This window comes from Dasypus novemcinctus, chromosome 2 (assembly GCF_030445035.2).
Source record: "Dasypus novemcinctus isolate mDasNov1 chromosome 2, mDasNov1.1.hap2, whole genome shotgun sequence".
NCBI classification, from domain to species: Eukaryota; Metazoa; Chordata; class Mammalia; order Cingulata; family Dasypodidae; genus Dasypus; species Dasypus novemcinctus.
The window spans coordinates 170,550,126-170,567,819 of NC_080674.1; the positions used below are offsets into that span (position 1 = coordinate 170,550,126).

The 17,694-nt window shown below is 37.0% G+C and overlaps 1 protein-coding gene across 1 annotated transcript; it reads right to left on the reverse strand.

The window, feature by feature from the left end:
• Positions 1 to 499: 499 nt before the first annotated feature.
• On the reverse strand, positions 500 to 17,694 carry SLU7 (SLU7 homolog, splicing factor). Its single transcript, XM_004467215.4, has 16 exons — positions 17,586 to 17,694; positions 13,468 to 13,653; positions 12,628 to 12,781; positions 12,217 to 12,297; positions 11,786 to 11,950; positions 10,398 to 10,466; positions 7,379 to 7,426; positions 7,059 to 7,190; positions 6,718 to 6,815; positions 6,476 to 6,543; positions 6,203 to 6,342; positions 4,910 to 5,071; positions 3,500 to 3,604; positions 3,277 to 3,348; positions 3,047 to 3,157; positions 500 to 2,024 (listed from the first exon to the last, which is right to left on the reverse strand). Exons 2-16 carry the CDS (start codon positions 13,635 to 13,637, stop codon positions 1,845 to 1,847), a joined length of 1,755 nt encoding a protein of 584 aa, XP_004467272.1. The 5' UTR covers positions 13,638 to 13,653; positions 17,586 to 17,694; the 3' UTR covers positions 500 to 1,844.

Below are 17,694 nucleotides of genomic sequence, written 5' to 3' on the forward strand. Positions count from 1 at the left end.
CTCAAGTCAGGGGTTTTTAACAGACTGTTTTTTACTGTCCCACTCTTCCTCTCAATATTATCTGCTCTTAGCAGAGGCTTGAAGATCACAATCTCAGTAACTAATACTCTTACAAGCTATCGTTATAGTTCTTCAAAGAAACCTTCAACTTCAGGTGTTACTTTTCACAAATTTTACACATAAAGTGACACCTGCTGGCTATAAAGATTAAGTACAACAGGGAGCAGATGTGACTCAAGCAGTTGGGTGCCTGCCTCCCACATGGGAGCTCCCTGGTTAAGTTCCCAGTGCCTCCTAAAAAAGATGAGCAGAGGCAATGATCTGATAAACAAGCAGACACAATAAGCAGAGTGGATGTAGCTCAAGCAGTTAGGCACCTGCCTCCCATACAAGAGGTCCTGGGTCTAGTACCTGGTACCTCCTAAAAGCAAGAAGAGACAAGCCAACAGATGAAGGAGCCATCTTGGGGGCGGGGTATTAAAAAATCAGGGACAATAGATTTTCTATAGTCTTTTAATATAACTTAATATTCATGATTGTTACATGAAGACAATTATAATTAAAACAATATTACAAACCAAATCCTCTATAATAAAGAATTTCTGAATCTAAAGACTCATGTCAAGAATGGTAAAAGATATACTGCTGATTAGTCAATGCTGGTCAAGGATGAAGAAATAGTTATTTTTCTATTCAAAGGCTGACCCATTTAGTTCTGCATGTAAGGTACAAGGAAATGTATGAAAAATTAAATTTTTATAAAAAAGTAAAAAACAAAATTACTGGTATTCAGATTGACATGGGAGAAAAAATGACTCACATGTTGTACAGATTTCCTTTCAGGGATGAAAAGCCCAAGGTAGAATAATTTTTTTAGCTTCAGACCTTATAGGAAAACCTTAGAAGGCAAAGACAAATAATTATAAAATAAGTGAGTTTACCGTTATCTGCAATAACAAAAAAATGAAGCCCTGTTTTTGAGAAAAAGTAACTAGCAGTTTGATATAATTGATGAATTCCAAAAAGAAATATTGGATTATGCTTATAATCTGGTCTGTGCCTGGGCATGACTGAGTTATGACTAGGGTGTTGAGTCTCCACTCCTTGGTGGGTGGGGATCCACAGATAAAAGGCATGACGAAGAATAGAGTTGAGGGCTTTTAATGTTGGAGTTTTGATTTTGGAGTTTGATGCTGAAGATTTAAACTGGAGCCCTGGGAAGTCAGCATGCAGGGAAAGAGAAGCCAGTCCCAAAAAGGAACGAACCTTGAAGCTAGAATAAAGCAAGCCCCAGGAACATAGGAACCCAGGAAGCCTGAACCCTCGCAGTCATCAGCAGCCATCTTGCTCCAAAAAGACTTTGGTGAGGGAAGTAACTTATGCTTTATGGCCTGGTATCTGTAAGCTCCTACCCCAAATAAATACCCTTTATAAAAACCAACCAGTTTCTGGTATTTTGCATCAGCACCCCTTTGGCTGACTAATGCAGTAACCTATGTTAAAAATGTGTTTGTGCTAATACCAGTTAAAGGCCACAAAAATTGAGGAAATAAAGTTTGAGACTTAAGAACTGTTGAGTAGAGGACACTCATAGGTAGAGACTCAAGGTTTCATCCCCCATCACTAATATAAAAAAAAATCTTAATTCCCACTTAATGTAATTTCTCTTTGTTTTGTTTCTTCAGTGTGTAAAGGAGTAAATTTACTATGGGACTTCTACAAGCTTTATTTAAGTCAGGAATAAGAAGAGCCGATAAGGAGTTTTCCACCTATGATCATCATCAAGAAACTAAAAAGAAACAAATCAGTTGTGTCTTTCTTGGATGAACTTCTAAGTCTGGTTACTACTGCCCAAGGAAAGAGGCCATGGGGTCATCTGGCCTCTGACGTTTCATTCTATAGGCTTCCATTTCTTCTTCAGTGGGTTCCCGGGTTTCATATATGCTATTATAAGGCCGCTTCCTCTCATCAATCTGCATGATCTCTTTGACATGAAGAAGGCGGGCCTCCTCTGCATTCAGTGCCTGTAGTGAGAGGGAAAGAATGAGTATCATGGGCCTATAGCAGATCTTTTTTGTTTAAAAGTGGCAAAGTGCCAAAAGACACCACTGAATATTAACTGCTACATCAAAACCCTGGATTGCCTGAAAGACCTTGGGAGTCAGCCCTTCCACTGTCAAGCTAGAGCTAATGACTACTCTAGTATATTTTCATGGAGCACATTTTAAATCAATGTTGAAGAAAAGTCATTTAATAAGAAAAATTGAATGAGGTTCAATTTACTGATACAAACCCAAACTGATGCTATTGGTAGAGAATGAAGAAAATTCTGACTTTTCCCCAAAGTCTTGTTGAAATTTAACAAATTATGGAACTATGGGGCAATTTTTTTCTGGGAAACATGTCAAAGAACATTTCTTCTATGTGTTCATGATATTTATCACTACCCCCCAAAGAACTCAAAACCTACACCCACAAAATATAAATCTCAGGAAGTGGCTGGGGCTCAACTGATAGAGCACCCACCTACCACATAGAAGGACCAGGGTCAATACCCAGGGCCTCCTGACCCATGTAGTGAGCTGGCCCCCACACAAAGCTGTCGTGCGCAAGGAGTGCCGTGCCACGCAGCAGAGTCCCCTGTGTACGGGTGCCCCACGTGCAAGGAGAACCGCTACACATGACAAGAAGTGCAGTCCACCCAGGAGTGCTGCCACAGCAAAATGATGCAAGAAAAAAAGCAACACAGCTTCCCGGTGCTGCATGACAAGAATGCAATCAGACACAGAAGAATGCACAGCGAATGGACACAGAGAGCAGACAATGGGGGAGAAGGGGAGAGAAATAAATATAATCTTAAAAAAAAAAAATCTAAATCTCCATGCTCATTCAACACCTGCTACAACATGACCCAGGGAAATCACCCAGACTCTGGGCAAGATTCTTCACTTTTAAAATAAGGGGGATAGAGATTGTTCCCTAAAGTTCCATCCAAATATATAAGACTATTAGTTGTCACTTTTACTATTTAGACATTATAAAATACCTTTTTCAATTTTTCAATTTTCTTTTCTTCACCCTCACTATCTGAACTGCTCTTTCGATGCTTCTTCTTCTTCTTCTTCTTCTTCTCCTCTTTTAACTTTACCTGATGCATCTGAAAGGAAGGATTGAAATACAGGTTTATCAGTGTGGAAACAAACCTTTAGTGCAAGTCTTAAAGTCCTCCTTCCAGGACTAAAAAAAAAATTTCAGGACAAATGATTATAGACTTACCTCCATGAGGGTCTGAGGTTTCTTCAAAGACTCTTCTCCAGATGTATCATTTGCAATACATCCCTCTGCATTCTATGTAATAATACATGAGCAAATACATGTAATTTAACTTGAGGGTCATACATATCAATTTGAAACATGAAAAAAACATGTTTCATACAAGTTTAACTTAGTGTTTTAGGCTTTTTTTTTCATATTCAAGTATCAGATAACAATTACTTACAGCAATCTCCTTCCCAGTTTCTCCAGTACAATAGGAATACTTGACAAAAGAGTGACAGCATTTGTATCCCCATCGGCCTTCTTTCCAGAAAGATCCCCAGATATGCTACAGAGAGAAAGAGATGGTACTTAAAAAGTTGAAATTAGGAACTTTCAAATACTGTTGGTAGAAGTGAAAAATAATATAGACCCCTTAAAAGGTAATTTGGGAAGCAAATGGTGGGTATTCTAAGGTTGACTAACAGGGAGATGGTGGTTGGCCCTCAGGTGTGAGAAGCAGGCATGATGGTTACAATGCTCCTACATTCTATTCCCAGAAACGTATTTTAAAAAATTAAGATATTTGACTTCTCTTGAAAAATTCAGAAAAGCTGAGAAATTCTGGACTCAAATTCTCATATGGCAACAACTATCATTGCTTAATAGTGGCTACCCTTATTAATAGGGCTTGCATTCTCCAGTTTGTGTAATCGGCCAGGCCTCCTTCACTCATATATAATAACGGGCCTGGTTCCTCTGCGTAGACCAGTTTTTGACCTGACAGACAATTGTAGTTTGTGTATTTCAAGAATAGAGACAGTGACATATGCTTTCTGATGTGATGTGATATGAAGCATACTGCATCACCTATAAAATATTCTTGTCAAAAAATGTTTAACATATATAATCAGGGTTTTAGACTGAAATTCCCATTTATATGAAATAAAGGGAATAGAGGAATAAGTTATATGATACCTCAAGGAAACAGTCAAATATATAACAAGATAGTCTTCTTGATAATTGCCCTGATCTCTATGATCATCAATGTATGAAAAAGGGGAGAAATGTTCTAGAAAAGAGAGACTAAAAAGAAATAACCACCAATCCAAATAAACTTTGATTTAGATCATGAGTTGAGAAAAACAGCTATTAAAGACATTTTGGAAAATGTGATGATAGACTAGATATTAGATGACATTTAGGGAATTAATGTTAATTTTCCAAAGTGTGATAATGACATTGTGGTTATGTAGGAGAATATCCTTTTTTTTAGAAATACATGACACAGTGCTTTCTTCCAAAGGTTTTCAGCAAAAAAAAAAAAACATAAAAAATATAAATAGAAAAAATGTGTTTCTCTATATATTTGTCTTTATCTCTCTCTCAGTACATGTATACACATACACATATACCTAGACAAAGTATATATGGCAAAAGTGTTAACATTTTTTTAAATCTAGGGAGTAGGTATATAATAGAAGTGAAAATTATAGTATTCTTTCACATTTTTCTTGTTTTTGTAAAAAGGTCAAAATACAGGTTAAGTATTTTAAAAAGCATAGCAATGACTAGCTAATGATGTTATAATAGAAAATGCAATTCAGAGTAAGATGCTAACACGAGCATAAAATGGTTCTGGTTTAATACATACTGTGTGATTGTTGATCTTCACATCCTCTTCATACTTAGAGCAGGCAACGGCCCGCTCCTGTCCTTTGATGACTGTTCCATGTCTTGAGTACTCCACATAGTCTTCTGTTTGAGCTAAAAGTAATTCAGCTGGAGGGGCATCCAGGTGTTCCTGGCCACCATACTAGAAGGACGTTGAACATTATTAGAAAAATTCTAACAAAGATTTACATTCAAGTCTCTACTGAAGGGTTTATTTTCCATCAGAAAGATTAAGGGAATATTCTTTCCTGGGCTTTGTCATACATAACATCTTGAAAAAAAATTAACACTAATATGCTACCAACTTTTCATTAAGTAAACTAAAATATGTCTCATCTATTAAGTGTGAAAGACTGGAACATGGCCAGAAACTTCTCTCATCCCTATATGCAGACATTTTGACACATGACTTTACCACTTCTGCCATCAAGAAATATAGTCTATTTCTACACCCCTTGACCTAAGCTTGGCCATGTTACTTGCTTTGGTCAATGGAAAATTTACAGATATGACATAAGCAAAGCCTGAAAAATACCTGAGCACTGAGGCATACTCTCTGTTGCTATTCTCTGGAACCTTGAGATTGCTCTGATGTAAAAGAAGAAGTAGGTGGGAAGTGGGTGTGGCTTAACCAGTTCGGCCCCCACCTACCATATGGGAGGTCCCAGATTTGGGTCCCAGTGCCTCCTAAAGAAGATGGGCAGATGCTGCACTGAGCAGATGCCCTATGCCAGTAGACACTGCAGCCTACAGGGAGCAGGTGTGGCTCGGGCCATTGGGCACTTGCCTCCCATGTGGGAGGTCCCGGGTTCAGTTCCCAGTGCTTTCTGGAGAAGGCGAGCAAACAATGAACAAACAGATGAGACAACCATTTGGGAGAGGGGGTAAATAAATTGAAAAAAAAAAAAAAAAAAAGGGAGTAGGGGTGGGCTAGCCTATGAGGTGAGCTGTCCCAGATAAGGCCCCCTTAGGACAATAAGCCTAACTGCTACCTACAAGAATGAGTCCACCCTAAACCATTGCTCAGCCTCAGTCAAGCGGGCCCAGATGACACAGAGCTACAAAGTTTTGGAGTGGTTTGTTTTGCTGTAAAGCTAACTGATCAAAAAAAAAGCGTATGTATAGCAACTGATTAAATTAATGGAAGGAAAGGAATATTGTTCATGGATTAAATGGAACTCTGGTTTACATTCCAAATGTAAAAAACAAACGTTTGTTACCTAGTAATTTCTCTTTAAGTAACATTATTCTTTAGCATTTTATTCAAAATTACCTTTTCCAGGATGCTTTCTTTCTGTTGTTCTTTGAAATCTTCTTTTTTCACTTTGAATGACTTATACAACAGCTCTAGTTTTGTAGGATCTGCCTGCAGATGCACTTCAGATCCCTTGTCATAGGCTTCCCAAGCAAACACTAGAGTAATTAAAAACACCTCAATGAGTTGCCAGCTTCCTTTACTGCATGCCTTTTGAAAATAAGCTTTAAAAAATGCTCCCAAATTTCTACAGCTGACATAAAATGCCTTGATTTAAAAGCAAACACTTACGCTGAGTCTGAGCCATTGAGATGGTGTCTCCTGTGTATCGAACAAAGTTATCTCCTGCATAACTTACTCTGTGTAAATACAAATTGAAAAACATTTTTTTTCACACACAGGGATTGATTTAAGGAAAGGCAGTTCTCTTCTGATCTAATCAGGGATGATGTTCATTATAATTAAGATTCAGTCTTATGTTTAAAATCTTTCCTCCCTCATCTTGAAATTTATAAATTTAACTTAATACTTACTCATCTGGATTCTTTCCTGCATTGGCATAGGGATTCTCTCTCATCGCTCTAGTTTTTGGGTCATAATACGCAGAATTTGGATCTAAATTCCTCAAATACTAGAAGAAAGAAAAAAGTTAAACATTGCATTAATGTTTACTTACAGCAAAAAAGATTTCAAAGGACTAGTAAAAGGAATTGGTCATAATAAATTAAATGTGTGTGTGTTTATCTGGAGTATAGGTGAAGAAAAAAACCAGAATCATCTTTGAATGACTCAAACTATACTATACATACAGATAAAATTTAGGGTGGGGAGACAAATATTTTTCAAATATGTATGTTGTGTTGGCAAGGCTTACTTTTGCAATATCTTCTCGAATCCTGAGATTCCGGACTGTAATCCGTCTCTTAGAGTCAAAATTCTGTCCAGGCATGTCAATATCATCTGCATATTTATCTTCATCTTCATCTTCACTATTATGGTCTTTTTCCTGAAAGAGAAAGGGAGGAAAAAAAGATTTAAGAAAAAAGAGTTCAGTATCCTGTTCCTGTTTTCCTTTCATTTCCCTTTAATGAAAACCTTTTTCACTTGAGTTCTTTAAATCTCAATTAATATTAATATTTCCCATCAGAAATGGAAAATTTTAATTTATATCTAGACACAGCAAATATTTATTACCGTCTGAGAATTTGGTTCCTCTTCTCCCCACTGGTGTTTTGGAGAATTCTGTACCATAAAAGACGGAAAGGAATTTAAAGTTTTCTTCAACTGGACCGACTGATTATTTAACACTTTAAAAACACAGTTAGATAATATAATTAAATTCTACTGAACAAATTCTCCTATTTTCTCACTTGTTATGAGAATAAGAAGTTGTCAATATAAGTATACTATTGTGAATGGTTAATTTTATTAGATGTTTACAAAGCCAGAAAATTCCTATTTTCATTAATTTACGATTATAATCATACAAAGGTAATAGGAATTATAAGATGACCAATGTATCCAATGAATATTTATTTCAAAATGTGTTAGTTTTCAGGTACACCATTATGTTCATTAAACCTCATTCATTTTTTATCAAATCTCCCCCCAAAAAGTTACCACGATCATTTAATAAATATCTTCAGAGTATGAAAACCCTTTGTAAAATATGGGCAATGAAGAGATCTACTTAGGTAACACTATTCTGTGATTTAGGGAGAGTCAGAAATCCTTAACACAAAAATACTCTTTTCTTCAGTAGCATTTAGTCAGGATAGTCCCTTACTCCACAAAATGCCTAATGCAAAGTGGTTACCAAATCAATGTTCCTTTTTCATTAGTGATACAATTAACAAAGCATAAATCCATCCAAAGTATACAATCAATAGTATTTGGTGTAATCACATATTTGTGCATTTATCGCTTCAATCATTCTTAGAACACTTTCATTATTCCAATAATAATAATAATAATGATAAAAAACAAAGCTCATTGCCTCTCAATCTCTCTATGCTTCCCCTGCCATACATAGCTGCTATTCTTTTTCCTTCTCTCTAGTATATTTGTATTTATATTTGGTAAAAAGTCTTATATATGCAATATCACCAATATTTGTGTTTTACACATCACGTTTTCTTAAAAAGGCTTCAGAGATTAAAAATACCACCTTATAGTATGAATGGGGGTATATGGCATAGGTGCATATATAAATTGGTGGACGGACAAAGTGGTATATAGTCTTTCTGGCTAAGTGATATGTCATCAAAATTTGAAATATGCATATTCATTGCACCACCAATTAAGATGTATACCCAGGGGACCTGAATCTCTGGACTGACCATGTGATAGCCAGGCCCTGAGCCTCAACAGACTTGCAGCTCCTACACTCTGGTTTATTGGACTTATGCCACTCAGCTAACATGGAGGTGAAGAAGGTCAACCACCACACCAGGGAGCCAAGAGTGCCTACAACTGAAAGCAGGAGAATTGCATCCATGTGCAATCTAAGCCCCCTCTTGATATATATGTGGAGTGGACACAGCTATTCTAGGGTCCACAGGATGGAGGAATAGAGAATGGATTAGAGTGGACTTACTGATATTCTATTCATGAACTATTGTGATTAGTAATCGAAGAAAATGTGGCATTGGTGTGGAGAAAGTGGCCATGGTGGCTGCTGGGGGTAGGGAGTGGGAGGAAGAGATGAGGTGTGGGGGCATTTTCAGTACTTGGAGTTGTCCTGGGTGGTACTGCAGGGACAGTTACCAGACATTGTATGTGCTCCCATGGCCTACTGGGTGGACTGTGGGAGAGTGTGGGCTATGGTCTGAACCATTGACCATGAGGTGCAGCGTTGCTCAGAGATGTATTCACCAAATGCAATGAATGTCTCATGATGATGGAGGAGGTTGCTGTTAAGGGCAGAGGAGTGGGGTGAGGGGGGTGGGGGGTATATGGGGACCTCATATTTTTGGAATGTAACATTAGAAAAATAAAGAGAAAAAAAAAAAGATTAAAAGATTTATATTAAAAAAAAAAAAGACTTCTATGAATTTATCCTAAGGAAAAACTATGCCAATTATATAAAGATACACATAAAAAAATGTGATTTATAATACTATCTATAATAGGGAAATATTAGGAAAAAAATAAAATTAACAATAGAAGCTTGGGTATATAATTACGGCACGAAATGGAACACTGAGAAATCATTAAAAATGATTCTATTTAAGGTGCTAGAGAATATGTATACTTTGCTACCATTTTTGTAAAATAAAAGGGGAGTGGAAATAGTGTATGTCATGAATTTGTTTAAAAAAAAAACTTTAAAAACTCTAATAAGCTAAAAAGTTGACATAAACAGTGCCTTAATTTTAGATAGGTATATAGCAACATGTAGTGCTATAAAGAGCTCAAGTTAGAAAAAAAAAAGAAAAAGAAAAAAGAAAAATGGTTACAATTACTTTTTCTTTTTTTAAAAGAGGTACCAAAGCCAGGGATTGAACCTGGGACCTTATACATGGGAAGCAGGCACTCAATTGCAGAGCTATATCCACTCCCCAAATTACCTATCTTTTAGTATGATATTTTTTTGCTCAATTTTAGAATGCATGTATGTTACTGAAAATGTGGAAAAAATTAAAAAAAAAAAATGGAATAAGGAAAAAGTCAGTAATTCTATATTAAATGAGAGTTGGTATTCTGTTTTTCTCTGTGATAACATCCTAATATTTTATCATGTGTTCTTGTGAGCGTTTTCCCGTGTTGTTGACAAAGTATCAATAACTGCTATATTAAGAGACATGCAAGATTCAGCCACTGTGCCGATACATAATAACTTAACAATTCCCTATTCCTAGACATTTAAGTCATTTTAAATTTCCTGCTATTGCAAAAAATGCTTCAATGAACATCTTGGTGCATGACTCTTCTGAATTCTAGAATATTCTTTAGGATGGATGGATCTAGTAAAATAATTCCAGAAAAATTATATGAATATTTTATGTTCATATTCTTTCCAAAATGACTGCCATCAAGTCATATTCCCATGAACAGAATAGAAAGTATTAGTTTTAGTCTTCCTCCTCAATAGCACCTCTTGCTTGCAAAAACCTTTTCTAATTGGGGAGATAAAAATTAATTCTTGATGCAATTTTCATTTCTTTGATTACTAAGCATTTGGTATTTCTTACTGAACACTTTTATTACTTACAGCTTGCTCTACTAATTTTCCCGAGGCTAATTCTTCTTGGAGTTTTTGTGCTTTCAGTGTTCGTTTTGCCTAAAAAAAACAGAAACATTTTAAAGTTTACTTATAATATATAAAGGGTCATTTACTTTTCTTTTTAGGAGGTACCAGGGATTGAACCCAGGACCTTGTATATGTGAAGCAGGTGTTCAACTATGGAACTACATTCACTCTCCTATTTACTTTTATAAATTTAAAATGAATAATTCTGTTATTTTCAGAAAAGGTCACTGGAAAAGTAATCTCTTTTAGATTCCTTCTAGCTCTACGATCTATGACTTCTGAGAAAACATTGGTGGCAAACTCCTATTTGGACATGGCAGTTAATGCAGATTGAGCCAGATAGCATTAGTGGTAAACTACACAGCATGCTTTGTCTAAAAGGGACAGCTGCCATGTAATTCCAGATGAGTGCCTCTTGCCAGGCTGGTCGAGTTACAAAATTTTTCAGGGTTCAAGTACAGTTGAAATCCAGATTTGTATGTGAAATGTCATGATTTAAAATGTTAACTCTAATTTAAAATGACAAGGTATGACTGTAGTTTTAAGAAATGGGGGTGATTAGGTGAAATGCTAACAGAAAAAAGGATGCATTAAAATAAATATGTGAAGTGAGACAAATAAAACAGGTCCATGGGCAAGCTAAAGCTTGAGAGCCAAGAGTTTACAGCCTCAGAAAGCCAAAAGTTTTAGATACTAAGCTGTTGTCCTATTTTCAGTATCTTTTGTTTTTTTAACAAATCAATTTTACTGACACATATTAATAAAGCATACAATTCATTTAAACTTAAAATCAATGTATTTGGCATAATCACAGAGTGTGCATTCATCACTTCAATTATTATTAGGGCACTTTCATTATTTCAATAATGATGATAATAAAAAACAAAAAACAAACAAGAAAATTCTTCGCCTCTCAATCTATGTTTCTCCTGCTACACATACCTGCTATTTCCGGCTATTCTTGCACCTTTATTTTTTATTTATTAAGCAATTTTATTGAGATATAGTCACAGACCATATGACCTATCTAAAACATATAATCAATGGCTTTTAGTATAATCACAATGTTGTGCATTCATCATCACAAAAAATTTTTAAATTATTTCATTATACTTCCAATGTCTTTTATAACTAAGTCAGAGACTAAGACTAATAAAAGGATCAAATAAAAAGAAATTGTTGTCAAATAAGGGCATCACACTGTTTATTTTCCCTATTCAATTAGGTCTGCTATTATTGGTATTATAAAAATACCACCAAAGACTCAAAACATAGAGTTGCTAAATTAGTAATATAGTGAGAGTGTATTTTCTTTAAGGATAGTAAAAAAGCAGGGATTTTTTGCTTACCAGATCAACTTTAGCATATTCTTCTACAATTTTCATGTGCTCTTCTGGATTGTAGCCATTCCACCTATCCCTCTTCCCATCATAGTCAAACATCAGCTGAGGCTGGACATGCTCATCTGGAGCTATATTAGTACCTGTAAATTTTGCTCCAACACGCCTAGGTCTCTGGAAAACAGACAAAAATTTTATCTTTTACTAAGTACTGGTACCCATAGGAAAATTTCATAAAACTTTTACAGAGCTGGAATTAAAATACTATGGGACTTTACAGTCTACTCAATAATCACTTTAATCTTTCAGCAAAGGCTGTAGTTTAACTTGTACGTAAATATGGGTAATTTTAGAAAAATAGAATTAAGCTTGATGACAACAAAAAAAATAAAAGAAAACTCTCTGGCAGCAGCACCCAAAATTCTCAAAGGTGAACCTACCTCAAAGCAATCTTTCTTTTTGTGTGTCATGGCCCCACAATTTTCACATGCTCCTTTGCGGTACTTGGTTGTTACAGAATTCTATAAATGAGCATAAAATATAAATAAAAACAAAGAAAATGTCTTATTTATCTGAATAACTTAGAAATTAACTTCATTACTATACTATCTAGTGAAATGATTTATTCCTTCAGAGGAAACCAATTAGAAGCCCCTACATTTAAAAATGAGAAAGTTTAAGGACTTTAGCAATATAGAACTTAAAAAAATCCAGAAGCTAAACTAGTATGCACTGTGAATTTTATTATCAGATAAAGGGTTATATAATCTATTTCTACTTTATACAGTATTACATTAAAGGTTCTTTTATTAAATTCTAAAAATCTCCAGATCCACAGACTGCACACATACCTCCTTTACGCCTCTCTTGTACCATTCTCCAGATGAGCTGTACTGCTTTTGTTTTTCTGGTTGTGGTCTCTGGTGCTTTAACGTAGGTCTTTTTGATGGATCAATGTACCATGGCACTGAAGAAATGTACTGCGGAATATGAGGGTTGATATCTCTATAATAAGAAAAAAAATTTTGAAGAATAAAATGTGAAAATAATTGATATTACAATTACAAAGGTCACCTATAAAGAGAAGACGAGAGATATAACTGTGGTAGAAGGAAGGAGAGGGAATACAGTTGGTAATTCTATAATAAAATAAAAAGTAAAAATAAAATAAAATAAAAAGCATTTAAGAATAAAGAAGAAAGTAATTTATATGAGAATTAAAATTTTTCCAACAAAGAAACTAAGAATAGTGATATAATCAAGGGGGAAGGGAGTGAAGAATGATAGAGATGTGTGTCAGTGAGTGAAATCTTCTTTCATGGCAAGAAGTTAATAGACAATGTCTAGAACTCAGTAACTAAAATGATATAACTATATTATTTAGAGATATAGAGGTATCAATCAGAAAAACACAAAACTGAAAGATTTAAAAGTAGGCACTTCTGTAGAGTGGTGCAGGTGAGCTGGAAGGGTGGAATGAGACTATTCCTGTTAATTTTAAGTCTTTCAATATGAATTGATCATTAAACTTTATACATATTAGTCTAATAAAATAAACAGTAAAAACAAAAACAATGTTAATGGTAAAGATAGCTTTCTGCCAAAGCAAAGAATGAGAAATTGATAAACTAGGTAGACATGAATTTGAATTATGAATAATCAGAACATGCAGTTAAGAACAAAATACTTACTTTCCTTCTTCATCGACTTCTGCAGGAGCATTACCCAGTTTTCGCTGTTCTTCTAGTTCTTTTTTCTTTCTCCAGTCCTCTCTGGTCATCTTTTTTGGTTCCTCCAAACTCATTTCTTTGGACCCCGAGAGGGGAGCAGCACTAACTGCTTCTACAGCTGTAGTCGACATGTTTATTTGGCCTCCTCTAAGAGAAAAAAAGAAGTTTCAGTATAAACTAGGACTTCACGAGTTAGTCACTGAAACTACCAAAAACACATCCTAATGACACATATTGTGGGTTATATAAAATGTTTCACATAATGTTGTTCTTTCATATTAGCTGTAAGAGAAGAGTCTCTTTTCCATTCTCAAAAAAGTCTCTACACGGGAAACGGACTTGGCCCAGTGGTTAGGGTGTCGGTCTACCACATGGGAGGTCCGTGGTTCAAACCCCGGGCCTCCTTGACCCACGTGGAGCTGGCCCATGCGCAGTGCTGATGCGCGCAAGGAGTGCCCTGCCACGCAGGGGTGTCCCCCGCGTAGGGGAGCCCCATGCGCAAGGAGTGCACCCCGTAAGGAGAGCCGCCCAGAGTGAAAGAAAGTGCAGCCTGCCCAGGAATGGTGCCACCCACACTTTCCGTGCCGCTGACGACAACAGAAGTGGACAAAGAAACAAGATGCAGCAAATAGACACAGAGAACAGACAACCAGGGGAGGGGGGGAATTAAATAAAAATAGATAAATCTTAAAAAAAAAAAAAAAAGATGTTTGCTTACATTAAAAAAAAAAGTCTCTAATGCTCTTAGCGCTGTTTTTCCCTCACCCCTAATTTACCAATGAGACATATACACATGTATGTAAAATTTCACAGGACTCTCTGTATTCCTGAATTTCTCTCCTCCTATGTATTGTGTCAAGCTTTTCTACCACACTAACCCTTAAGGAGAATAAACAGGGTCTCATCTCTTTATTCCTTCACAAATGTCTTAAGAGTTATCAACATTCATTGTCTCTCTTTTCTCTTTTTAAAAAAGATTTATTTATTTCTCTCCCCTCCCCCCCCCAGTTGTCTGTTCTCTGTGTCTATTTGCTATGTGTTTTTCTTTGTCCACTTCTGTTGTTGTCAGCAGCACGGGAATCTGTATTTCTTTTTGTTGTGTCATCTTACTGCGTCAGCTCTCTGTGTGTGCAGCGCCATTCCTGGGCAGGCTGAACTTTCTTTCACGCTTGGCAGCTCTCCTTACGGGGCGTACTCCTTGCACGTGGGGCTCCCCTATGCGGGGACACCCCTGCATGGCAGGACACTCCTTGCACACATCAGCAATGCATGTGGGCCAGCTCCACACGGGTTAAGGAGGCCCAGGGTTTGAACCGCAGACCTCCCATGTGGTAGACGGACACCCTATCCACTGAGCCAAGTCTGCTTCCCGCGTTGTCTCTATTTTCCTCATCTTCTATTTTTCCCGTAATCCCTCTAATTTAGCTTCTACCCCCAACAACTCTAAAGAAAGAGTAAAAATAAATTATCAGGGAAGAGGATTTGGCTTAATGGATAGAGTGTCTGCCTACCACATGGGAGGTCCAGGGTTCAAACCCAGGGCCTCGTGACCCATGTGATGAGCTGGCCCATGTGAAGTGCTGATGTGCACAGGAGTGCCCTGCCACGCAGGTGTGTCCCCCTGTAGGAGAGCCCCTCATGCAAGGAGTGCACCCCATAAGAAGAGCAGCCCCACACAAAAAAAGTGCAGCCTGTCCAGGAGTGGCGCTGCACACGCGGAGAGCTGACACAGCAAGATGATGCAACTAAAAGAGACACAGATTTCCGGTGCTGCTGACAAGAATACAAGTGGACACAGAAGAACACACAGCAAATAGAACAGAGAGCAGACAACTGGGGGATGGGGGGAAGAGGAGAGAAATAAATTTAAAAAAATAAATCTTTAAAAAAATAAAAAATAAAATAAATTATCAATGACCAATGTGCTAAATCCATTGTACCAATTTCCATTCTGTTCCCTCCATTTTTGATGTATTATCCTTGGCTTATATGACATCACGCACTCCTGATTTTTCTTGTATCTCTCTGCTTACTTCTCCTGTCTCCTTTGCAGGTTCATCCATTTCTGTCCAGTTATTCATTGTTGGGTTCCTCAAGGCTCAGTCCTAGGTATTCCTTCCTCTTCCTAAACTCCACTAGTGGACAAACTCATCTACATCCAAGGCTTCAATAGCTACTAATACACACTGATAGCTCTCTGACTGACTTCTCTAGTTCAGATCTCTCATCTGAGCTTAGATTCATATATCCAATTGCTTACTGGACATTTCGACTTTGAGGTCTCAGAGACACCTAAACTCAACAGGGTAAGTCCTTGTTCTAGCTCATACCCTGTACAGATTTCTTCATTAAGAATTATTATTTTCACCTCCTGAAACCATTCAAATTCATCTACTTCTCTTCATTCTCAATGCTACCACCTTAGCGAAAGTTATCATCTTTTCCTACTTAATGGTTTCCTCTGATTGCCATCCAATCCATTCTCCACACTGCACATAGGGTTCTCTTTTCAAAATACAAATTTGATTTTGATTATGTCATGTCCCACTACTCATTTTAAAATCCTTCAATGCAATGCTGTCCAGGAGAAACAGAATACAGGCTCCATATGTAATTTCAAGTTTTCCAGTAGCCATATTAAAAAAGTAGTAAGAAACAGATAAAAAGAACTTTATAATACTTTATTTAACCCAATAGATCCAACATATTATCATTTCAATATGAAAGCAACATAAAAACATTAACTAAGCCTTTAAAATCCAATATGTATTTTACAGTTATTTTGACTAGCCACATTTCAAGGTGCACAAAAGCTACAAATAGCTAGCACCTATAATATAGGACAGTGCAGCCCCAATGGCTTCTTATAATACTCTAAAACCCAACATCTTTAATGTATCTATATGGTCCATCATGGTCTGGTCCCTGCATACCTCCAACCTCACTGTCACAACTATTCCATTCCTTCTCTAATAACTACACTAATCATCTTGTAGTTTCTGTAATACACTACGCTCCCTACAGCCATAGGGTCGTTACACAGGCTTTTTCTCAATGGAAAGTGCTCAATGGCTGGGAGTCTATGATGCTTCTCAAAGGTGTTCTTTTGTGTCTGACCTATAGAAAAACTTCCATTAATGCTTCTGGAATAAATGAACTAATGATGGTCAAAGTATACTGTAAGGTGGAGGGGGATAATGGGAGATTTAATAATATTCATTATAACAGTTACGATTTATTGAGTTTACCATGCATTATTTCACCTAATCGTTGCCAAAATTCCATTAAGATTGTATGGTTAATCCCATTTTACAGGTGAAGAAGCATAATCAGAGAGGTCAACGCAGCACTCTTCCACATACTAGTAAGAGACAGGGGAGTCAAACCCAAGCCTGATTGACTCCAAAGTTGGTTTCTTTAAACCATTAAGCTATACTCTCTACATACGACACTGATTTTTGGGCCCGTGATATTAAAAATTAAAACTCAAATATTGTAGTCATCAAGTTACATTAATTTGATTCCCAAGCTGCGGAGGGAGGAAACTATAAATTGCTTTCTCCAACAATTAATAATAATAACAGCTCCCATTTACTGAGTGCTTACTGTAAAACACTTTAGCGCTTTACATATATTACCTCATTTAATCCTTGTAATAGCTCTGTGAAGTGGGTACTATTACTATTCCTACTTAATAGACGAGAAAACTAAAGCTCAAAGAAATTCTTTTGGAGAAGAACCAAACTCTGTCAATTTAAGTACTGGAAAAGACCGTTCCCCCATCTCTCCTCTGGCAGTATCCAGGACTGCGCCAATGCTGTCCCCACCACTAGCAGCGACAAAGGAGAGACTCCCACAGCTATCCCGGCTATTTCCCAAAGGGCACAGACCTGATTTGGCTGCGCACAAAAACCATGTCTGAGACCTGAGACAAAAGCTTTCTTCTCAATCCCTGGCCCTCGCTCACCCCTCAACCTGGTGTTCATTCTCCATCACGAGGATATATCTAAGAATTAGGAGCGTTTCACCCATTTCCCGAGGATCCACAGCCTGGGCTCCCAAGTTCTCAGAATACTTACTTAATTAGTCCCTCGGCAGCAGCTAACCCCCAAAAGCCGCGACATAAACGAAGCCAATCGCTCAATGTTTACTTCCGGGATCCCCGCCCCGCTCCCAGCAGCCACTGCT